This window comes from Megalops cyprinoides, chromosome 3, assembly GCF_013368585.1.
Source record: "Megalops cyprinoides isolate fMegCyp1 chromosome 3, fMegCyp1.pri, whole genome shotgun sequence".
NCBI classification, from domain to species: domain Eukaryota; kingdom Metazoa; phylum Chordata; class Actinopteri; order Elopiformes; family Megalopidae; genus Megalops; species Megalops cyprinoides.
Window position 1 is genome coordinate 36,401,954 of NC_050585.1, and position 26,393 is coordinate 36,428,346.

Genomic DNA, 26,393 nt, shown 5'->3' on the forward strand with positions numbered 1-26,393 from the left:
GGTGCCTTTGTAATTTCAGTAACTGCAGTATTTCATGTCCTTTCTCATCTCTCTGTGTCATGCTTTCTCTGGCAGTTTCAGCAGTGACAGGCGCTATGCTGAATGTAGTTTGATCCAGTGATTGATATCGCAGACCCCACACCATTATGTATGCTTGTAAGATTCATGACTGGACATTCCCAGCCTCCAGTGTGACCTTTCAAATAGAGGGCTGCTTATCTTCTGAGCTTCAGAAGCGCTCCCCATTAGATTTCATTTTAGATTGACTGTTGCTAACAGAAATTGAAGTTGAAGTGTTATTTGAAGCTGCCACTTAAAGACCAGACACAGGGGTAGCAAAGTGAAGTCGGCCACTAAATTGGTCACTGAATTGGTCACTGACTTTTCAGTCCTTTCTATTTAGTATTCACCGCTCTCTCTCTCTCGCTCTCTCTCTCTCTCTCTCTCACTGACTCTACCTCTATTTCTCCTTACTGCACACCACTGCAAGATGTCTTGCTTAAGTGAATATGAAAGTGAATGTGATGTCAGCGGCATGAAACTGCATATTGCAGCTGTCTTCATGCGTTTGATGTGTTTACCAGAGGAAAAACCACACACACAGCATAAGAGCACCATCTGCTGGAATTTATTATGTACTGCACCAGATTTCAGCACACAATACAAATATCCTGCCCCATTATACGCTCTGAGTGTCAAATGTCGAAGGCAGACAGATAACTGTAATGTATTAGGAACAACACATAAAGCAAATATGTCATGGCTGTAAAATAATGGAAATGTTATAAATGTCTTATGACATCGCAAGAAAATTTTCACTTCACTCAGTTTCTCATTGCGTCTTGTATCATGTCAATTTACTTCTATTTACTTTCAATTTACTTGGCACATATAGCTCTTCATCCTTCGCAAAGCATATTCTTTTCCACACTTTTATTTTAATCTGGAATTCTTTCTGTCTTACAATATAATACAATGATGAAATGATGGGGATACTGAAAGCTCAAAGGATGAAATTTTAAACAAATACACCCTTATTATTTGGATTTGCTGGTATAGTTGAAATCAATAACTGTAGGATGCCTTCCACTGTAAACTGAGGCTCTTTCTGTCAGCTGTGTTAGGTGTCCTCCTGTCTTTATATTTTGAGTCTTTTGTTTTTCTCACATGAATTGCTGCACTGCCGTTGTTGACTAGATCACAGTGCTTTTTAGACCAAAACATTACAGAAACGTTTGTATGCATGATCAAAATCACATGGTCAGGACCTTCATGAAGAACAAAATTTCATTGGCTCATCGTGCCCTGGTATCTATATAATATATACATATATATAATAGCTGACAATCAACTTAAAATTTGTCATATTGTATCATTGGTCAAGGCACGTGTGAAAAGTATGCATATGCATGTCTGTATGTATTGTGTATTCTGTATATATTTTATGTTTTCTGTGTCACTCCTTGCTGCAAAATGAATGTCCCATCTAGCACAATACAGTATTGCTTTGAATTGAATTGACATTGGTTCCAGTGCCATCATGCTCCCTGTTATCCCACATTCTTAAGATGCCCACATTCTGTACAAAGAAGGAACTCAGCTACACTGGACTGGCAACTGGGCTCTCTGCTCTGTTGAGTGCCCCTGCTAACTTGAAGACAGCACAGACTGTCTCTGCTTTTTAAAACTTTATTCTCTCTGTGTAGCCTCTTCTCTCCCCTCTACAACTTTAAAATTTAATCATATTTTATTTTGTTTTTGTTTGCATCTGAATTTGTTTTGGTATTATGCTCTGCTTTTTTTTCTTTACTTATGGGCCTCAGCTCTTTGAGATCTGTAGGTCTGTTATTTTCAAAATGAATGGAAAATAAGAAAAAAAAAGTTTATCTTTCATAAAATTAAACATTGAGTCAACCCAGCCTATTGGAATGAAATGAAAGAAATAGAGAGAGAGAGAGAGAGAGAGCGAGAGAGAGATAGATAGATAGATAGATAGATAGATAGATAGATAGATAGATAGAAAGACATCTGTATTCCCAGTCTGATGAGCCAAGTCTACTACTGACAGTTTGATGTTACCACTTCTCCAATTCCTGTGGCTTCCTTAGACTGCTGGTAGACAGGCTGGCCCCAGCTTACACACTGCTCTGTCAGCACTGGAATGTAATAACATTGCTCTAGCATTACTGAAATGTTATAAGAATATGTTATTTTGGTAGTTTTGAAATGTTATGAGAATGTGTTGCCCTGGGAGGACCTAACACACATGCCCTCTCATACAGTGTAAGCATTAAATATTATTAATCAAAAAAATAGATCTGAAAATCAGCAAGGGTTCACCTGTTTTATAAATTGTAAAAACAGGAAATAAAAAGCACTTCCTTTCGTTGCAAAGACAAGGTATAAAAATAGCATAATACCCACCCGCATGGTGGAGTGCACAATATAAATGATTCCTTTCAGGTGACACTTTCCTCCAAATCAAACAGCATTCCTGTTTTGTGTTATTTCATGCAAGCAGTTCTGAGAGGAAGACTCTGCATACATTATTGTTCGGATATAAACACAATATTTAGTGACAGCGGTTTTTGGCTTGTTTCACACAAGTGTGACCCAAATGTGTCATACTATGAGAAATCACAGGAACAGGCTATACATACATACCAAGATTGTGTGTTTGAACATGCTGTTTTAACTTTTAATTTCATAGCTCTAGTACCGACTCTCATCTAATCTGAACGAAAAATGGCAGGTGTAATAATGACAAGATTGTAATAAATGTCATAATCAGAAGTGTTATGTTCCCTTCTAAAGAGACAGATTTTTTTTTCACAAAACTTCCCACATTTCTGTCAGAATCTGTGCCACTTCCAATTTAATGCTGGCACTAACCTGGTTTCTATGGTAACCCTCATGAGCTCAGAATGAAGGCGGAAAAAACACCACAAAATAAACATCCTTATTGCAAAATGAAAGAACGCAACAAGGAAGACTTTGTTCCTTTCCTTTTATTCCGATATCCATTTGCCTGGTGATGCACTTTGTCCTTTTTTTCCCAAAAATATGCACCAAACTGGAAACTGTTCCTTTAAGTTTAATTCAATGTATCTGAAAACTGAAGACTTGAAGAAAACAGAAGGAGAAAGGGAAAAATAGCAGGGAAAACACAGAGGGGCGGATGTGACAAGCAGACTGAGATGCTGAGAAGCTGGTAATTGGTGTCTGGTGAGAATAGTTTGGGATGTGAGGCAGCTTGTTTCTCCTATTGCAGAATCCCCCCCGAAGCGGGGCCGGCTGATCACACCGAGCTGTGAGATCGTTATGGCAGGGGCTCACCGCAGTGCTGTCCACTGTCGGCTGGGGTAATAAGGACTCTGATGGGGCACCCTGGGTTCTGATGTTCAAAGCAGTGAACACAGCTTCAAAAGCAGACAGCTCTGCTGATTCAGTCAATAGCACCAAAGGACTGAATGAAATGATATACCATAATTACAACGCACCATAAGGTTATGTTACGGTCTAAAGAATCTAGAATTTACTTCTTTTCTTTAATCCTTGTTCTCTATCTCTCTTTAGTGTGCCTCCACGGTAATTGCAGATTACCTGTGAAAGAGTCAGCAGGCTTGCATTTTCGGAACATAGCTTCAAAAATGGAAGCAATTTTAGGGTAATAATTTGATTCAGGGTAATTTTCACCATCGGTGGTCAGCCAGCCTTATGGAAATTATAACTTGCATGAAGCGTGACAATACAGTCTAACAGCGGCTGAGGTTTGTTGTTTTCTATTTGGCCCAATGATCAGAATTGCACTTTATGTAATCACCTACTTTTTATTAAGCTGTTTCTTCTTCTTTCATGAACTTTGGACTTCTTTTTCATTCTTGCTTTATTGTGTAAGCTCAACATTAGATGCTACTTGTATTTCTGGTGTATGGAGTAAAATTTATTATTATTATTACTATTAGTAGTAGTAGTATTAGTAGTTGTAGCAGTAGTAGTACTAGTGGCAGTAGTAATAGTAGTAGTAGTACTATTAGCAGCAATAATATATTTCTAGAGACAGCAAACATTTCTATCAAAAATTATGAATGACAATCAGGTTGACATTTGTTACTTTCTCAGTTTAAAGAATCTTCTCCCCCCCCAGATGAGTCTACTATTAGGAAGCCTTTTGCAGGGAAACTCCAGACACCACATTTCAGATGCTCACGTGGCAAAGATCATCCTTTGGCTCATCCCACATTTTTTCACTCACTCATTCCTGCCTGCAGACCGTTCTCAACGGCTGCTAAATCATGTGCGTGTCTGCGCTCCCTCTGGAGGCTCCCATTGTGTCTCCCAAGGACTATAATAGACATAGCTGAAATGTCTTTTATTGAACCTGGAGCCGCGGCTTTGAAGTTGTCCTCCCACCAGTTGTGAGAGCGTGGCGAGATTGTGGGAAACTCTGCTAGCGAGCGTGGACCAGCTGCTCCAGGACAGCACAGGATGTGGCAGAGAAACTATGAGACGCAGTCTGTAAGTAGGACTGCGAGGAGGGGCTGGGGAGGCGGAGAAGATCTCGTTAAACTTCAGAGCTGTGTGTCTGTTTGGTCCAGCTGCCGGTGGCCATTGAGGGTTTGTCAGCTCTTCTCATTACAACCCAATGGAATGGGGTTTTTCCTCTAATTTTCCGCAATGCATGGGCACATATGGACACATCAAGGCCATTCACACATTCACCTAACTTTATTGTTGAGTTTTAACAAGATCACGCTCTCGCAGAAAAGACCTTGGAGGCATGCTTTTATGAATAGAAAAGGATATACGTTAAAAAAATAATAATAATTTGCTCGTCTGATTTTGGTCACTACATTTGCTATTCTTTCCACATTGTACTGAATGGCCTTCCAAAGTTTATCTCAGCAGAACACTGTATGTCTCCTTCTACACCTTTATTATGTCACACTGCATCTTCTCTAATGGAAACTAGGAGACCTACAACCAAATGACAGTAATGAAATGAAAGCACTTTCAGCGACAGCACATCAAACTTTCCCCACACGTTATGCCTGAGCGTCTACCTTCCCTGTTTCACATCACAATACCAACTTTTCCCGCTTTTCATGTAATGCCCAGGCTCAGGTAAGGTCTACGTAATGGCATGAGTAACCTTAGTGAATGAGGGAGTTAAAATGTATGTGAAAACATTCTACACATTCCCTACCAGCAGGCAAGGTTTTTGCAATTCACTCCAGCAGACCCTGCAAGGTAGGTGAGAGTAGGTCAATGGGACATCAGAGACACTACAAACCCTGGCACCTACTGAAACACTACACCTCCAACTTTAAAGTAGCCTCGTGCCACATGACGCAAGAGCACAAACAGATGGACACATTTTGTATAATTAAATGAAAGGGGGTCCCTTTAAATAGAAATAGATCTCTCCTCCTGGGCCTTGGGGTTCAAGGGCCTCTTACAGTAGCTGTATCCCTGAGATTGTCCTTCAGGACCAATGCCGCCTTGGGGTGATGATATGTCCTGCTATGACTCGCAGAAACACAGTGTTATTCACAGAGTTTTTCAGCACTACTTGGGTCACAGAGTGGGTAGAGACAGAGGCTTATTTTCACACTGGGCTTTCCTGTATCACAGGGCCATTGAAAGTGTCGTCAGAGAGATGCCAAAATGGCAGCTGAAAATGACAAAAACAGTTCAGAAGCAGGAGTAAATTTTCTAAACATACACACAAGAATACACACCAACACACACCCGGCAGTTAATTTTTCTACTCAACACAAACCAACACGCAAATACACTCACACAGTCGTTTTTGTACTTTTACATTGTACACCCAGTTATTTCTTAAACTGTCACATGGATATTGAGGCAGTCTTCCTCTGAAATCACTGCACTGATGATCTAAATCCTGTACATGGGCGCAATGGTTTTACCATTTTCCTTTGTTTTTATTATTAACTCTTTATCATTCTTTTTGAAAATGGTATTTTTATTCTTCTCTAAATATCTATAATAACGCACTCTGCTACACCGGCAATAATTAAATACCTCTTCAGTCATCCATATCAACATAATAATGATGATGGAATGACTTGAAAATAAATCTGTATTATTGGGACTTGCATAACGTAGAGGGTAGAGCAGTGGACACTGGACCAGAGGCTTACACATTAAGTTCCCAGGGCTGCATTCCTTTAACTCAACTACACAAGTAATATATCCAACATTATTTATGGAAAAAATATAATTACAAACAGAATAAATGTTGGCCATTGGTGTAACATACTGATTCTTCAAGTTAAGAAATTTTCTATAACTTTCTACTACTGTAGCATTTTTGCCTATTGCTTGCATGAGAGAGGAATCAAATGAACTGTCAGACAAGGTGAATCTCACAGTGACTCACAATAACAAACACTGTGACTCTAATCATATTTGTTTCAGAGAAGATGCTCTACTTTTGAAAAACAGGCATCACGCTACAGTCAATTTTTCACTATGATCAAGGTTCACAGAAAATGCCCCGGCACAAGGAGAGATCTCTGTAACCAGCGAGTGTTGGTTTTGTTTTCACAGCTACTCTTCTTTGCTGGATCAATCCAGGCTTAGAGCAGAATCCCTATTTGCCCAATGACGTGAACCGTGAAGAATGAGTTGACAAGGGAGAAGATACAGGCATAGCATCCCACTATGGATGATGTATCACACTCCTCCTGTTTAGAAAGGAAGTTCTGGTCAATCTCCAGTGAGAGGGGAAATTACAAGGAGGAAACAAACATACAAAGAGCAAATGCGGAGAAGGCTTCTGAGTTCCGCCGTGACAAAATGTCCTAAAGAACAGGGCTTTCCCTTTCCTCCGTTAACTTTCATTAATTGTGCGATACAAATTGGTCAGTGCATGTATGTCCACTATCCTTTATTGTGCTTTTGCTGTATTCACCTTTGTGTTGCCATCATTAAAAACACTATTACACACTGCTGTAACAATACATATGTTGGAATGAGAGTTTGACACCTCTCTAGGGGAGAAAGAAGACCTGTGAGCGAGTGAATCACTTTTGACACAGATCTTCCTGCCCTCAAGCACTTTGAAGTCCACTGATTGTGTCTTTATGCCACATACTGACCCCATGAGGAATCCTCCTTTCAGATCCGTGAGCCCCGGGGTAGGTCAGGGGTGAGGGGTCAGAGCTCACAGCCTCACGCAGTGTAAGGACATTCCACTTCATGACACCCCAGATCCTGAACCCCAGATAGAAACTTCAGAGGAGGTGATTTCAGAAAGGAGGGAACACATTCATAAGGAGTTTATGCCACTGCAAAAGATGGCACAAGGATCCTGCAATCTTCTGCTGTGTTATCACTTGGAGGATGTTTTGAGAGAGAGATGATTTCTCTAATGGAATATTTATGGCACAATGGCACAATTCTGTGGAAAACAGAATTATAAACAGAATAATAAACAAATAACGAATGACAATAAATTCAGGAAAGGACAATGAAGTGAATGGTGAAGTTATACATGTCTCCGTGGGAATCTGTGTCTTTCAGCATGAGCTCTCCTCAAAGTGTACATTGTCATATGTGTATCTGACAGGGGGTGCTTAATCCAGTAGTAGCATGTCCTGTGAAAAACATCTTTTCCTACACTGAACATTCATCCTATGTCTCACAAAACTGCACCATGTCAGACATACAAATTCACCCAACAGTCAAAACTCTAACATTTCTCATATTACAGGTTAAGGCAAACAGCAATTTGCAGGCAACATCACTGCAGTAAGGGTCACCTATAAAATTAGCTTGCAGCCAGTCACAACATTTTTTTCTTGTACAAAGTCTGGACATTTACTGTATGTTGGGAAAATACTTTTCTAAAAATGACAGAGAATGGAGAGAATTGACATCTGCTACAGATGATTTAGAGGTACAGGCACAGCAACAGTTGTAACCCATTAAAACACTTCTATTAGTAATTTCTCAGCAGCCATGAGTACAGAACAAGTGTTTATTTTCTCTTTCACCTTCTCTGTAATTACAGAGTGCATGCTATTTCTGATTCCAGTGCTTTGGTGCACAGCCCATGATTATGAGCAGAAAACTGGGAAAAAAGCCAGACCAGATGGAGACCTGTGCATTCTTGGGCTCTCAGTAGGTAAGACCCAAGCCACAGTATGCTGTCACTCAACAGGTAATTGCTGAGAAGGGCCAGTGCTATTTGTAAGCCACTGTTGCTATCGATTTGACTAAGGATAAGTGCAACTTTCAAATATTGGTCCTCATGAGATGTGGACCAATGTATGATCTGTATGATCTGTTTAAAAATAATGAACAGGAAGTTGCCATGTGTAAGGGCATAACTGTAAGAAACACTTCAATGCCGTATGGTCATGGCTGATGCTAGCAAACTATAAAAGCCTGAACAACTGTTTTTTGGAAACATTTTTAAATACATTATTCTAGAATTGTAGATTATTCTAGATTATTCTAGAACTGGACCTGTTGAGAAACACATCTGGTGCATGCCCAGTCCGAGTAGCATTTAGTATACTGTGAGACTGTGCCACAAATGAGAAAACAGCAAAAATCATTCAGCAAAAGCAATTTCATTGCCCCATAGACTATACAATTGCTTCTAGTATGCATGCTGATCATAAACATCAGTCTGGTCCTGCTGCCAGTATTCTTACAGTATTCTTTCTTTATAAAAATGTTAACATTTCTGAGCAAATGACTTCTCTTTCAATAAAGTTTTAATTATTCAGGAAGCTTTTAGAGACGGGCACCAAAAACAATCAATTTGCCTGTTTCCTGTTCAGTGTTTTAAGGACATCTTCGACTACTAGGACTTTCGATTCCCACCAGTCTCTTCTCACTGTTGGGTTCCTTCAATACGTGTATAGTACAGTTTCAATCATTTTAATCAATATCCTCGCTGACTGCATAGAGGGGCAGCAGCCATGGTATTCTCTGTGTAGGTTTTTATGTAGAAATCTTTTGGCATTCCACAGACACAAACCAGCATGGGCGGTTAACATTTTCTAAAGACTTTTCAATGACATAATGTAGCAAGTACTATTAATATACTAAATCTGTAAAAACAAATGATTTTATACTTTTTTACTTTTTCTTGTAACTGGAAGTCCAAGTTAAAAGAGAAGTTCAACTGTTTTGAAATTGCCTCCCCTGAACTGTGTCTGATGCCTGACACTGCTGTTAGATGTGCTTTCTGTATACCTTTTACATTTATTTTTGCCTCTGATCTGTAAGCCTGGTGTTTTGGTTTTGCTGTGACCCACCTGGCCTTCTTTAGAGTTGGCTGTTGACATACAGGCCTCCAGTGACCTGCTCCGTCTATTTATCCTGTTATGAATAATTCAGCAGCTGTCTGCGTGGACATTCTTGAGCAGCTGGACACCTCCCTGACCCAGCTCAGCAGAAATCCCATCTCACAGCCAGGACAGCGCAATCCTGGGGGGTCACAATACGGAATCAGAATTCTGGAAAGGGTAAGGATGTCAGAGCCTTGGAGACACATTCTGGATACCGTTCCCTTGTCGTTGTCACGGTACAGATGTGAGAACAGAGCATGCTTTCTGCACTGCTGCTGATTACACCCACGTGTCCTTCCTGTGCAATCTGTTGTAGGACACACTGATCTGCATTCACACCAGAATCATGATTCCTCCTTTGATTTTGAGTGTGCAGCTCCATCAAAATTAGACAACATTTCAGGCTGACAGAGCATGGAATATCTGTCTGAAATGATGAGTGACCAAGTGATGACCACCAGATTCTGCAGAGATTCACAGGTGGCTGTAATGAGCAAGCAATGTTTCAGTGCTGGCACCTTGCATTTGACCTCCCCAAGCTTCTCTCTGGTGGCATTTCTTAATGCAAACAACCTATCAATAACTACTTCCTAAAATGCTTGAAATTTTTAAGTGTATGCATAGAATAATGAGCTATGCAATGCGTTTAAAGGAGTTTAATTTGTACAGATACAGATCATGAAGAACTCAAATTTGAACTTCACACATCATTAGTTTACAAGCTCACACAATTGCAAAGAAGTTGTATGTTTTCAAATATGTGGCAGTGTTTTAAATTGTTCTTTATTTGTTTTACAAATATTTTTCTATGGTATAACAGTGTAACATTGAAAGCTAAGTTACTTGCTCTGTTGAATTGACTACCATGAATAAAAAGTATGGAGAATTGTGGACTCATGTTCTCAATACCAACAGTGTCACTCATGAGAATTTTCTGTTTAAGTGTACAGCGTCAACAAAGTCCCATACAGAACTTGACCCTGCAGACATATATATATATCTTGAGGAATCTCAAGAGGTAACACAATATATAGTTACATGTAATTTAGCACCCTCTGATATTTAGTAAGCAGTCTTCTCCTTTCAGATGAAATATATACAGTACTTCGGTATTGCACTTGAAATTGCATTTTTAGACGTTTTTAAAATATTTCAATATACTAAAAAATCATCATATGTAGTTCAAATACTACTACTATGCTGAACAATACATTTCAAACACTTCCATGAAATTTTCAATAAATATCAGTTGCATTTCAAAGATAAAAAGTTAGTGTCAGAAGAACAAGTGGCTTTACTAGCTGAGGTTGCAGCTCAGTCTCATAAAATGTTATATTAATAAACCACAACTGAAATTACTTTAAATATTTGACACAGGTCTTGCTCCTTTACATTTGCTGTTACAACCTGCATTAATATTGAATATTTGTAAATAAAATGATAACAGAAAAAACAATAACAGATGAAAACTAATATGAGACCAGCTGGACCATAACAGAACAAACTGATAAACAGCAGTTACATTTATTTAAATTCATGTCCACTAAGGCCTGTTCCTTCTCCTTGTGTGTCCATAAAATATACTGTGAGGAACTCTGAGAGCAGACATGTCAATAGCATCGACTGTGTCTTACGTGACATTTTTAATGATCTCTGAACAACAAAAGCAGAATTCCAGGGTGGATTCTCATTGCTGTACCAGAGATGTGCAGGCCCAGACAATGACACTGGACGCTAAAGAAAATTACTGGCCCTCCCAGTCTCAGAGAAGCCCTAAGGTAAAAATACCAAAACTCACTGTCTGCATCTTATGGAGTTAAACAGCCACATTGTTGCAGTGGTACATGATCATTCTCTGCCAATGGTTCCCTCCATTTCTCTGAAAGAAGTATTTGTACATGACAAAAATCTCAGAATAACTGAGGGAAATGATTAAATCATTACATCACTTATAGTACAATAATAGGTGATCAAATGTGTGAAGTGACACTTTCATGCCTCCAACTAAAGTCCTAAAAGTTGCTGAAGCAGAAGAGAGATAAGTTCAGCCTTTCAAGATGATTGAAAATACACCTCACACTTTTTTTCTCTTTCTGTTACAGCTACAGAGGAACCTAGAATAAAGTGAACAGACTTTGGTAATGGTAAAATGGTGACAATGGTAAAAATATGACAATGTAAAGACATGAGGCGATTTTAAATTAACTCAGTGGGCTGATATTGTCTATCTCTTTCTTTTTTTTGGTTTCAAAAATTTGGTATGACTAGTGGTTTTTGAATGTATTCCAGAAAGGTGTTTAACCTTAGCAACAATTTTTGCCTCTATTCTGATGTACATTCATTTCAACCAATATTGTAATGATTTTCTACAAAAACAGAAAGCTACAGACAGAGAAGAAAATTTTAAAAAATCACTTCCAGAACACATGACAGATTTCGGTCACATATATAAATCAGAAGGATTAGTGAGATGTGTGATCTAGTTTGTTGGCTGGTGCATTACGCTTAAGGTATTACTGAACAAACAAGATGTGCAAGCATGGGAAACAGATGCTTAATGTGAGAAATGGCACACCAGAGATTACTGTAAGTGCGTGGTGGTCCTTAGATGAAAGGCACTAAATGCGATGTATGGCAGTAATAAACCTTTGTCAACAACTACAACTCTCAAAATGGACTATCTCTCCTCTCAAACAAAAATGACCATAAAGCACTGCGTGTTTCAGAAATGAATTCTTCAGGGTATAGCCTGCTGGCATTTGAACAATTTCTCTGTGCTCACTAGAGATTTTGGCCTTTGGCTCTCTGGTCACTGCCGGTTAGTGTGTTGATATGAATTAGCAGAGCCCTCATCTTTCAGCTGACCCTCAGAAACTATATGGAAGGACCTGCAAAAATGATGCACTCTATAGAAGCAGACAAAGACTTTATTATTTTAGTGTTCTAGTGAATCAATGCATATTGACTATGGCAAAACATCAGACATTTAGGGTCAAACCATACATCTATAATACATGGAACCCTTCATCTTCTCAGGTGATGGCAAAATGTAGTTCTAATTTATCAAACAATATCCAATTTAAAGTATTAATATGGTATGGTAACACTTGATTCTTCTTCACATATTGTTGCAGTTTGGTCTAGTCTGAACAACAGCTCAACAAGGCTTCTGTAATTTAGTGTGTGACCTGACAGCTTGGTTCATGGGTCCTGTTCTGTTATCAGGGTCTCTGCCCTGTTATTTCGTTTAAGAGAACTTCCAGTGGTCAGACCTTTCAAAGAGCTGAGCACACTTCTCACCCCTCTGACACTCTCAGCTGTGAGGCCTCTCCCCAGTCTCTGTTTTCCTCAAAGCCAGTGCAGTGAGCAGGGCTGAGAAGAAAACCTTTCCATGGTTTCAAATCACCAATGGCAAAATAATTTTCATACGTTTAGAGAAAACTGAGAGAATTCTGGCCCTGTCAGGAGTTAATATGCACATTTAAGCTGTACTGTAAGGAGCCGAAAAGAGGGACTGTATATCTTAGGATTCCACAAAAAAGTCATTTAGTAATTAGAAAACTAAATCAGTAGTTAGTAACTAAATTGTTAATTTAGTTACTGGGTGAGTGCAATGTCATTTTTCCATGGGTAATGGCGTTTGAAGAACAAATATCAAGTTATACATTTTTCCAGTCGATCATAAAAGAGATTAATGGTTCACTCGATACAAGATATGTGCGGTTACTTTGTTGTGCGTAAAGCATCGCTCACGTCGAACTCGGCTTTTTTGTTGGATTTTAAGGGGAAGGGCAACCGCGGGGCAGTCTGTCCGGTTCCCCTAAACACTTGCCGTTTATTCGACTACATTTCTTGGGTCCTTGACGAAGGAGGTACTTTTCGGTTTCTCCTTTCTCCTAACACATTCACACATTTTCTTGTTGTTTTGACCATTCCAATATAGTCCAGTAATTCGTACATGGAACGCTAGACGTAACCAATGTCGCCTAAACGTCTTTTAGCCACATTCATTATATTAGAAGAAAAAATGGTCACGAAACTCCAACGTCTTGTGTTTGAGTGTTGTTCTTTTCCTTTTGCCACATTCTAAAAAGCCAATGCTCATTTGGCAAAGCAAAACAAGGAGGTTGACGTTCCGCCTGTAGGGGCATTTAAAAAGAAATCGCCCATCCATAGGAGCCCTTGGCAGTCACGAGGAAAGCCTCCAGTTAATCAAACATATTCCCCCCAGTAAGCACGGGGTCGATGGGGCTATTCCATTGTGAGTTTCTGTAGTTCAACACAGCAGTAACATTAAGTGAAAATATGACAATTAAATACCAAAGATAGCAAGTATATCCTGTTTGTACCGTTTCAATAATAATAATAATAATAATAATAATAATAATAATAATAACATTTCCATGGAATTTAGAGAAGTGTTTTGGAGGCTATTTCGGCCACACCGCGCAATTTAAGCAGAAATATTGGTACAAAAAATAATGTCAATGTACCAACAGGGGGAGCTAAAATGTCTACTTGGCGTGTTCTTCGCTACAGCATCATAGCGCTGCACTTGGAAGAATAACACGCTATCCACTGAATGCAGTGTAGCTATTACAAACAAAACACATTTGAGTATATTTATCCCCAACCACAGAGTCTTTAAGATTATTAAACATTTGTTTTTTTTTTCTGTGTATGTGTACTAACTTCACTGAGAGGCGTTTATTGTCAAATGTAATATTAATTAAAACAAATAAAATCGTAATAGTCTTCTTGGTGTTGTATTGTTCTAGACAGTAATACTTAGGGGGATTAAAAAGTTTTCGAATATGTTCATGAAGCGTGGATACTCACATTTCCCAGATATGCAGCTGCCTTTTTCAGTTTAATTGGTACCCTCACATCGAAAAGTTATGCATCCCCGGCTCACCTCATGGTCCCTTTCAGTCCCCTCCTCTTTGGACTGACATCACCCTCAGCCATATACAACCTAACAGACGCGTTCCACGGTAAAATTTCACCCAATCGCTTGTGAAAGAGGGCGTGTTTTCCTTACTACACGTTTCCAACTGCCTGGAGTTTAAAACACAGTACGTGCAGCTGCTAGGGAGAATGCTGTGTGTCCGCATGGATACGTGTTTGGGATGTTTCTACGTGCAGTCTTTTTTCTAACAACTTTTCTTCGCTTAGCCGGATTTTATTAGTGCAGTACGGGTCATCTACGTCTTATCACTCGGTTATAAATGGCTAGAAACGCGCTCCTGTCGCGGCTTAGAACTACACCTACTGCCTGCATTCTGTTTGGTAGACTTCTCTTCATTGCGGTGTCTGTGACAGGGAGCGCATCTGCGCAAGCCTTTGACAGCTATGGATTATCATACGCCCTGAGATCGGAACTTTCAGAGGACGCAATATTGGTGGCTAACAACGGAATACACGTGCCATTCGGAAGATCAGTTTTTGTTGACCCCATCAACGATTTAGTAATCCAAGTTCAGCCGGGAGACAGGTGCAGTATAACTGTTCTTGACAATGATCCGCTCTCACAGAGACCGGGGCAGCTCTCTCCAAAAAAGTTTCCTTGTGAATTCGGCCCCAATGACGTGAAGTACTCGCATTTCGGCGCCAGGAGCCCTTCAAAGGACAGAGTGCGTTTACAGCTCAGGTATGATACTCAAACTGATACTGTAATCATACCCTTTATGATGGAAGTTGAGGTCGTTTTTACGCAGTTGGAAATATTAACTAAAAATATGCCACTTATTGTAGACAAGCTGCTTGGCAGTAGTAACCCTATTGACAAAAAAATTTTAGAGTTCACTTTTGACAGAAATTCACAGCAGTGTAAGGTATCATCTTTAGCTAGTGGAAGTGTGTTGCCCAGGTATGGGAAGCTCATTGATGAGGCAAAGCTGGGGAAAATGCTGGACTGTGATGAATTGACCAAGTTAGGTATTCGCTACCAGCACACATTTACCCACAAGTCTCCAAATAGGGATTATATTCCAATGATTGTGGAATTACTAGATAAAGAAGGCAACCTGCTGAAACAGGAGCTTTTCCAAATTATGGTGCGTATACGAGAGGGAGAGGAAAACACCGTCCCAAAACCCAGTTTTGTGGCAATGATGATGATGGAAGTTGACCAGTTTGTTATGACAGCTATAACCTCTGACATGCTGGCAGCAGAGGATGCTGAATCCAATCCTGATGATTTAATCTTTAACATCACCTCACCCCTCTCCTTTGAGGAGGGCTACATTGTCAGCACAGATGACAGAAATTTACCAATCACATCTTTTTATCAAGGTGACCTCAAGGACCTGAAAATAGCCTATAAGCCCCCCTCTGTGGACTCTGACACAGAGAGGATTTTCCAGATTGAGTTTGAGGTGGTGGACACTGAGGGGGCTGTCTCTGACCCCTTTGCTTTCATGATTGTGGTGAAGCCCATGAACTCGCTGGCCCCCGTGGTAACCAAAAACACTGGGCAGCTTTTGTACGAAGGGCAGTCCAGGCCACTGTTCAGCTCGCACAATCTGGAAATCAGTGATGAGGACAATCTGGACAATGTGAGAGTAACTGTAATTGATGGGCTACGGCATGGAGAGCTCACTGTCCTTGGCTCCAAAAGAAAATATTTCACCCCAGCTGACCTAGACGCCGGCGTAGTCATCTATCAGCATGATGGCAGCGACACGTACAGTGACAACATTATTTTCAGGATGACCGACGGCAAAAATGAGGTAGAGTTTCTTTTTCCCATCACCGTTGTGCCAACTGATGATGAGCCTCCAATTATTAATGCCAACACTGGGCTGGTGCTGTTCAAGAATCAGATGATGCCAATTTCTCCTCTGATGCTCAGTGCTGCTGACATTGATTCAGAAGATTCAACGATTAAGTTCACAATTGAGCCACCCTTCTCAGCTATTGGAGAGGTTTTGCTGCGCCAGGCCGAGGCCCCAGAAGACCCCTCATCGTGGAAATTCAGCGCCAGCGATCAGATGTATGAGAAAGTGGTGAGTGAGTGGCTGCAGCAAGACATTACTGATGGGAAACTGTTTTACCGCCACATAGGGCCCCACAGCACTGACACAGTCATTGATCAGTTCGTGTTCCGAGTTCAAGACGATAACGACCCACCCAACCAGTCAGGCGAGAGCAGCTTTATAATAAGGGTCCTTCCCATTGACGATGTTCCACCTGAGCTCTTCCCTGGCACCACTCTGCAAATGACAGTGCATGAATACCAGGTGACGCACCTCCGGAAGCAATTTCTGCGGTACACTGATCTGGATTCAGAGGACCGGGATCTGAAATATACCATCATTAAGCCACCAACAGACACGGACGAGAATAACCCTGTTATCCTGGGGTCCATTGTTTTAACAGAAAGCCCTGACACTGAGGTCACTGAATTCACCCAGGCACAAGTAAACCACCACAAAATTGCATATAATCCCCCTGACCTAGAGCTAGGAATCACTGCCCATGTGGTGCAGTTTCGCTACACTGTTGAAGACAATGCAGGGAACAGTGTAGAGGGCACCTTCACTATATTTCTGCAGCCGGTCGACAACAAGCCTCCCCAGATAACCAACACTGGCTTCACTGTCTTTGAGCGAGGTTCTCACATCATGTCAAGTGCAGAACTGGACACCACTGATGCTGACACTGACAGCAAACGGATATCCTTCACTCTCAGCCAGCTTCCACATCACGGACAGGTGCAGCACACATTCTCTGACCTGGCTAAAGGGGATGCTTTCAACTTGGAGGACATTTCCAGTGGCAGAATCTCCTACATGCACAATGGGGATGAGTCCACAAGTGACTCATTCCAGTTAGATGTCAGTGACGGTGTGCATGTTGTTACTGTCACTGTCAAAGTGACTGTGAAGCCCGTAGATGACGAAACACCAACCATCAGTTTGCCGCCTGGTACCATTGGGTCTCATATTGATGTCTTAGAAAACGGCGCCACCGAGATCACGACCAATGTCATCCAAGGGAGGGACGAGGACACTGATGACCTCATGCTGACCTTCATTGTTGAAGACATCCCCAGACTGGGGCAAATCCTTGTGAATGGAGTTCCTTCTGATAGATTTACACAAGCCGACATCATAAATGGGTTGGTGGTGTATGCCCACACGAGTGGAGAGATTGGCCTCACGACAAAGATGGATTCCTTCAATCTGACTCTCACCGATATGTCAGACGAGTGGAGTGTAGGTGGCAATAGAGTGAATGGGGTCCGTGTCCAGGTTACCATCCTCCCAGTGGACAGCCAAGCCCCAGTGGTCACCGTGGGCCCGCAGTTCAGTGTTGTAGAAGGGGAGAAAAATGTTATAGATATCAGCCAATTAAGTGCTGAGGACAATGACACGCCCAGCGATGACATACTCTGCACGATCATTGTCCAGCCCACATCTGGCTACCTGGAAAACATCGCACCTGCCCCAGGTTCAGAGAAGTCACGCTCAGGGACAGCAGTCAGTGCTTTCACCATCAAGGACATCAGAGAAGGGCACATGTATTACGTGCAGAGCATCCACAAAGGAGTTGAGCCAGTGGAGGACAGGTTCACATTCAGGTGCTCTGATGGCATAAACTTCTCTGAGAGACATTTCTTCCCCATTGTTATCATTCCGGCCAATGATGAAAAGCCTGAGGTATTCTTGAGGGAGTTTGTGGTGATGGAGGGCATGAACATTGTCATCGACACACCCATTTTGAATGGTGCAGATGCTGATATCCCTTCCGATGAGCTAACATTCATTATCACTAAACCTCCCAAGCATGGTTTTATCCTCAACCAGTTAACTACTGGCTCAGTTCCTATCACCAACTTTACCCTTGACCAGATTAAGGAGGCTTCTAGCATTGTTTATGAGCATGATGACTCGGAGACCACAGAAGACAGCTTTGACGTCATTCTCACCGATGGGAAATTTACAGTGGAGAAAACGGCTATGATCATGATCATTCCAGTTGATGATGAAACCCCAAGGTTAGCTATCAATGACGGTCTAGAAATTGAGATTGGTGAAACCAAGATAATCAACAACAAAGTCTTAAAGGCTGTTGACTTAGACTCTGAAGATGACAAGTTGACATATATAATTCGATATGGACCTGGACAGGGCCTCTTACAAAGGAAAACACCTTCTGGGATCTTGGAAAACATCACCATTGGCATGAACTTCACCCAGAGTGAAGTGAACCAGGATCTCATCGTGTACATTCACAATGGACAAGAGGGTGTTCGAGATCTTGTAAAATTTGATGTCACAGATGGTGTCAACCCCCTCATTGACAGGTACTTTTACATTACTGTTGGCAGCATTGACATGGTGTTCCCAGATGTGGTGAGCAAAGGTGTCTCTCTCAAAGAGGGAGGGAAAGTAACTCTCACCACAGACTTGCTCAGCACCACTGACCTAAACAGCCCAGATGAAAACCTGGTCTTCACCATCACCAGAGCCCCCGTGAGAGGGCACCTGGAGTGCACGGACACACCCGGGATGCCAATCGTGTCCTTCACGCAACTCCAGCTGGCGGGCAGCAAAATATACTACATCCACACCTCCGACGACGAAGTGAAGATGGACAGCTTCGAGTTTGAGGTCACCGATGGCTACAACCCAGTGTTCCGCACGTTCCGCGTGTCCATCGTGGATGTCGACAACAAGAAGCCCGTTGTCACAGTGCATGGGCTGCTGGTGACAGAGGGAGAGAACAAACTCATCACGCCGTTCGAGTTGACAGCAGAGGACCAGGATTCGGTGGACCACCTGCTGAAGTTCACTGTCACCCAGGTGCCCGTCCACGGCCGGCTGCTCTACAACAACAGCCAGCCCATCACCTCTTTCACCAAGCAGGACCTCAATGAGAACCTGATCAGCTACAAGCATGACGGCACGGAGTCGGCTGAGGACAGCTTCTCTTTCACCGTTACGGACGGCACTCACACTGACTTCTACGTCTTCCCCGACACTGTGTTCGAGACCCGTAAGCCACAGATGATGAAGATCACCATTGTGTCTGTGGACAATGGTGTGCCACAGATTGTGGTCAATAAGGGTGCCCCAACTTTGAGGATCCTGTCGACGGGTGATCTAGGGTACATGATCACCAGTAAGGCACTGAAGGCAGAGGACAGAGACAGTACCCATGCATCCCTAATCTTCAGGATAACGCTGGGCCCAGAGCATGGCTACCTCATCGACCTTGGCAAAGGCAACGCCAGCATCACTGCATTCACCCAAGGTAAAAAGCACTTTACATTTAACTTGTGTCATTTTCTGATAGCTCTGCTATGTAGAAAAATTTGACTGTTAATTTGCAGTTACAGTACGGTTCAACACATAATATGGCTTTATAATTAGTTCTGTCATCTTCAGTGAGGAGTTCTACAGTATTATTTTTAGTTAGCAAAAACTGCTTTGAATTTCAATCCCTAGATCATTAACCTTTACCGGGGAAAGAGGCATTGGGCTGTCACTGAGTGTTAGCTTAATGTTCGCTCATAAATTGAAAGCTTAATGGAACAACAGACGCAATGACTTTAGATGCACTTTTTGCTTTATTAATTATAACTTAATTTCTTTTCTTTGTAAAAAGTGCCAGGAGTTTTTATATTTAGATTTTATACACCAGAAACTGTTTTATACACGGTGGAAGAACTCATCAATTATTTCAACATCAAATAAATAAATAATTACACACACAAAGTTTCAACTCTGCAGTGACCGTTGACTGTACAGAATTTTAGGGAATTATTTAATGCGTTGGAGTGAGAACAGAAAAATACCGTCTCACAATCTGGTATAGTGTGCTGTCTCAACATAGAAATATTTCAGGTTGCAAGTAAACACTTAAAATTTTATAGAACATCATTTCAGGGAGTCAAATTAATGGCACTGGGAAATATGAGAGCTTTGAAAAAGACCCGTCATTTAGTGTTAAGAGAGTACAACTGGAAGAGACAGGAAGACCAAACTGAATCCACTTAGCCATTACAGAAATGCATCTGAACCCTAAACAGTGTGATAGGTGTTAAGTGCCTTTGCCTGGCTATGTTTCCCATCCATACTTCATCTGCTACGCTTCTTGAAAGCATTTACAATGTGCGGTAAATATGAAGGGGGCCGACCGAACATGCCAAGGAGAGGACCATGCTAATAAATAATGGCTAATAAGGATACATGAGAGCCTCTCTATGGTTGTAATACACATGCCAGCATCGATCAGCGCACAGTGAGTGTCATAGCAATATGCGAAATGGAAGCCTCACCATGGAGCTCACTTAGTAGGGGGAGTAAGCATTTAGGAATTTATTGATCTATTCCATTTTACACATTGCTTCCTTCATGATACCAAGTATAATTTGGGAAATATTATTGGAAACACCAAACAGATGGTGGCTCCTGGTGTATGAAATAAGAGAGTGTGTACGTATACACAGAGATATTAGATATCCATAGCAACTTACATTGCAGACATTTTACATATTATTACACCTTGTTATGTTTCCCTAGCTGGCATTGGAACTTGCCACTTTATGGCTACCAATCCAATAATTAAAAGTAAATTATAAGTGGATTTTCCAGGTTAACAGAGGCAGGAAACAGGTGTGGAATATTGTTACTTCTGGAATCTGAACCTGTTCTTAAAGTTTCTGTCTGTCATTAAGTGGTCACCTGCTTTTAAGTATTGGGGTTATACTTTTCACCATGCTCTCACAGTGTCAGTTTAATTATCACTTCCTGGTTTATTTAATGCATTCCTCTATACTTATGCCTGCACTCTAGGGAACACACACATTAATACATTGATAGGCTGCTTTTGAAACTGAATATATATTGACACACTGAAAGCTGGATTAATAATGTATATATTATGGAATCAAACTGCTTATATGTAGATATGATGATACATGGAGATATGAAATGACCACCATCAACAAAACGTGCCCAGAAATTACTCTGCTTAAATGTTTGAATAACGTTTTGACAGCTCAGGGGAGAAACAAAGTAAGTGCTCATTTTTAATGTGGCACATTAGCTTAAATTCAAAGAGCATTTGGATGTGTCTCATCATTGATTTATCAGCTTACATTTTAGGCTTAGATTTTCGATACAAGTTTTGTATCTGTCATAAGTGAATCTAGGGACATGATTTAACAGTGATTTTTTAAAATATCAAAGTAACAAATGTTATATCAAACATGTTATGCCGAGAATTGTTCAACGAAACATTTTATCCGATTGAGAAGGTATGGTATTTTATGTATATATGACACTCTCAAAAGTTTACTCTTTTTGGCTGATGTATGGGCATGTATTATCTCCTCTTCTTTAGCTGACATTAATGATATGAAGATCTGCTATGTGCTGAGAGAAGGGGACAATGCCACAACTGATATTTTCCACTTTTCCGTGGAGGACAATGGTAAGATAGAGCTTTTCCTAATCTTAATGAGCGGTTAAGTCTGCTGTGACACCAGTGCACAGCCAGTGCACGGAAGGTCTGTTATGTGTTTTACGTACAGAGTTTAAAGGGCAATTCAAGAATCTAAACTGAAATGTTGAGACTAAAGGACTACACATTTGTTGTGTAATTGAAGTTTAGAGTAGAAAATTGTTTGTGTTTGTGTGCAGTTCAATAGAGTGATGCCTGCAACACAAATCATGAGATTTAAAAGCTTAATCAATTTCAAAGACTCTTTACAGTCTCTAAGGCTGAATGATAAGGTGCTTTTTGAGAAGGATGCATTAAAAATACTTTAAAACAGACTTCGATATTCACTAGTGCTGGCACAGATGACAAACCTAATCAAGGAATCTTGCTTTTTGCATGTATTCCTTCTGAAGAGGGATTTCATTTGTAGTGGATGAAAAGGTGTGAACGAAAGAGTCCCAGAATAGATTTCTTTTGCCGACAGTCAAAGAGAGAGCAACAAACAAAATATAACTTAAAAGATACCACCTTGAAGTTTTTTTTTTTTTTGGGAGAAAAATTGCATTTGAATCTGCTTCAAATGGGGAAACAGCTCTGTCACACAGGAATTGTCTGCTGCATGTTCCAACATGTTATTTTCAAGGTTAAGCGTGTGCCTCAAGACGGGTCTTATCACAAAGTCGGCTCACAATATAATCCCATTGAGGAATTATGCTGTGTATGTGTGAACATAAATTAATGTATTTTTGGCCAACCATTTCAAAATGACAGGACGCATAATTATTTCCCTCTGGTAGAGATTAAGAGAAAGTAAGTCAGTGTTAGTATGTATATATGTATGTGCTTGAGTGACAGTGCATTGCCTGTGTGCATATGTGTACGTGTGTGTGTGTGTGTGTGTGTGTGTGTGTGTGTGTGTGTGTGTGTGTGTGTGTGTGTGTGTGTGTGTGTGTGCGTGCTCTGTTCTTGTGATCTAAGGGCAATGAATAGAAATTCTCCAATTAGCCCTCATGTCAGGAGGCCATTTTCTCTGCAGGAAATCCCATATTAGTATTAAATTGTCATTCTCTTAGATACACCAAGTTAGTTGGCTAGGAGACCAAGAGGCTGAAAACCTCTCACTGCAAAGAAACGTTTGATATTTAAGACTAGAGGCAAGTAAGCAAATAATTAGTGCCCCAAGCCTCATGTAGCAGTTTCTCCTCATGGCAAGACTGATAATTAAGTGCCATATTAGAAGGCTCTGTTGAATGGAAGGAATGAAGTGTCTGTCTGTCTGTGTGTCCACATCAAGGTGGTGTCCAGTTATGCCATTTTACCACTAGAGGTTGAGAGCAAAAGAAAGGAAGAGTTTTGTATTCTGTGGTGAATTTGATGTGACTTATTGTCAGTGTATTATCGGGTTGTAAAATGTACATCAGTTTTGATATCCCATTACCACTGGTAATTTTGGAAATGATTGATTTCTGAGAATTTTCTGGTAGCTTTGAGAAAATTGATCAATGAATTGTTTTATATCTAACAGAATAGTAGATTTTTCTATAAATAGTAGCACTGGCGGGGGAAGTTCAAAATATTATCCCTTGCTGAAGGGACCATCTTATTCACCTTTTCCATGAGCAGGTCACTTGAATTTACAGAAATTGAAAGGCTCTGACTCCTAGGCATGTGGGTGACTTTTTCTGCTTTTCATTCTTTTTTGGGCTTTTGTATTTGTGCATTTCTCTGATGTGTCTGTTCTGATGATGCTGGTGGCATTTGCTTGCCCCCCTGATGAGGCACTCTTTTCTCTCCTTTTCCATGGGGGTAATCAAACAGAATAGCCCCCTCTGACACACCTCTTCCTTATCCAGCGGTACCACAGGGTGCCCCCCAAAAGCATCCCCCAGTCCTCTCAAGGCAATGCTTGTTAATCTTTAGGTTCAGCACAGTAATCTAAAGGGCAGAAACATCCTCATGGTCTGGAGAAGTGGAGCTAATTGGCGGATTTCAACAGGCAGTGAGATTCCAGTCCTCTGGTTTAAAGGGAAGACTCTGAATGAGACATTGCAGGGGAAGAAGTTTCACATTTTTTGTTCTTTACTTGATTTACATATTTGACAAGCCTTTTTTCCTTAAAATTTAAGCATTACAAGATAAAAAAGCATGTTTATATTCAATATTTGGCAAGTATGTGTACTTGCACTGTACCTGTTCTGTATGTTATGATATTGTACCTATAGTTGTTTGTAAAATTCAAGAATAATTAAGGGATTAATAGAGATTTTTATGCCTGGCAATTTAACTTGTACTTTTGTAATACTTTAATTTTAAAATAAGCAAGGTCAATAACTCAGAAAATTTCAGAAAGGATTCTGTAAAGTAAGAGCGTGAAGAATAATCTTATTTACTTTATGCACAGTAATTTGATACAGAGTGCTTGAGGAAGAACTGATATTTGCTTTTTTTATCAATGTTTCAAATGAAAGTTTTTGATGATGAGTTGAAATAAATCCATGTGGCACATTATGGATTTGTTTATGAAGCAGTCATGCTCATGATAACCATTATCAGTACCTGTGGTTAGCGACTTTAATAGCTGATGACTCCCAACTCCATTCTGTAAGACAACAAATTATTCATATTTTCTTTTAATGATTTAGTCCAACAAATGAAATGTATTCACCTTGCTACTGAAAAGAAGGGTGAGCTGCTCACACCCCTGCTTAATGTATAATATTTATAGCTGAGAATGAAAATTATCCACAGGTTATGTTGAATGTATAAAAATTGAGACTTAGGCTACAGTAAATTAAGGAAAGACTCAGATCATTCATTTTATTAAAAAAATAGAATAAAAGAAACCAGCATGCGTGCACTAAAATTTTGTACCTAACTGTGTCAAATACCTTTGGATGTACTTTACAAAGAACATTGCTGTGGAATTTTCAAGACATTTAAGTGGAATTTTCCAAAAATAAATGTACAGAAAGATCTTGGTTTATGCTGGCGTATACACTGCTGTATAATGCATGAGCAATTATCTTACGGGAGTATGATGATTCAAAGACCATAGGAAGAGTACCACAGTTAAAAATGGGGCCATGCAGCGTTTTTGAGGGTGCATTTTGCTGTAGCTGTCTGTTACCCTGTGAAGTCAGGTAGAAAGGTGTGCTGGTATGTTTATAGAATCTGCTACATTGTTAATATGTCAGATAAAGCATGAACAAAGAATCTCCTTAATTGGGATCTTGGTGTTAATCATGCATAGTGCAAGGAAGTGTTTCAGTTTCAGCGACATTTATGAGCATTTTGAATATTAATGTCAATAGGTTGAGAGGTGATGGTAGTATGATTAAAAATAGGCTTTTTCTGAAACACACTGTGAAATGGGTCTCTTAGAAGGTGAGAATGCGTGCTCTAATGAAGGAGGATTTTAAAGCTGTTCCATGTGTCACTCTCAATTTACTGAGAGACTGGAGATCAAAATTAAGATGTGTTATTACGTCTTTGTACGTCTTTGAATATGGTTTTCCCACAATGATGACCCACTTGATACATTATTTACCAAAATATAAAAAACAACCCAATTTCATTTGACAGTAGATTTAAATCTTCCAGTAACTGTTTAAAGGGTTTTTACCTTGCCATTTTCATTCAAAATGTTGTGCATTTTGTGAACTGTAAATGAGAGTACCAGCTTTCACATTTATAATATCACTATTTAAGTACTCGACATACAGTATATGTACATATAATACTTTTTCTAAAATGAACATATTCTAATATTGGATGTGTGTGTGTTTGTGTGTGTTCGGAGCATGAGTGGCCCTGCCTAGTCCTTTTCCCCACTCTGTGATCCCTTTATTTTGTTTTTGAAGTCTATTATGTAATATGCTCCCGTTCCATCTGCATGGGATAGTGTGTCACTGGCGATTCCAGAATTTTTCATTCTGCCAGGTTTTGTTATTCATTGAGAATTTCTGAGATGTGCATGGTCACATCTTGCTAATAGTTGGAGCTGTGTGCGCTGGCATGGCATGGCTCTAGAATGCCGGCTGACCCTGAGGGGCTCATTCTTCTGGAGCGTACCAGCGAATGAGGGAACAAGGCCCATAGCTGTTCACAGGAACTCCATGCAGGATGCATAAGCTAAAGCGGTGAAATGAGCAGCAACAGTGTGGCTTTTAAAAGAATGGATAACACAAAGAAGCATGTGCTGTAGTGAGTGGAGTCCGAGGGCCTGGGATGAATAGGTTTGAATACAGCCGGTGAGGCTCTGCTTGGGTGAGTTCCATTACCTCGTTGCTGCTGTACTAATCCAGTAAAGGGACCACAGAATGTACAAAGTGTGTATTTCATGGTCTAAGTAAAGATGGATTTTGAGACTTAATACAAATACCACTAGGGCAATAACTTTCCTGAAGAACAACTATCTGACATTCTTAGATGCCATTTTTTTAGTATATTGCACATGTTGTTAGTCTTTGAGATTATTATTTTTACAGGTATTTTACTCTCATTTATGTTGTTGACACCTTGTTTTTTGGGGGTTGAATGAGCTCCCTTGATTTCTAGGTGTAGGCAAGCTTTCCATTAAAGCTTCTCAGCTGGCTTAAATCTGATGCA

The 26,393-nt window shown here is 40.4% G+C and overlaps 1 protein-coding gene across 1 annotated transcript in view; it reads left to right on the forward strand.

The window, feature by feature from the left end:
* Positions 1-14,560: 14,560 nt before the first annotated feature.
* LOC118774511 (FRAS1-related extracellular matrix protein 2-like) overlaps positions 14,561-26,393 on the forward strand; it is a 54,610-nt gene continuing 42,777 nt past the window's right edge. Inside the window, exons 1-2 of the mRNA XM_036523855.1 lie at positions 14,561-19,592; positions 21,687-21,776. Coding sequence (XP_036379748.1) covers positions 14,561-19,592; positions 21,687-21,776 — 5,122 coding nt within the window. The remainder of the gene's footprint in view (positions 19,593-21,686; positions 21,777-26,393) is intronic.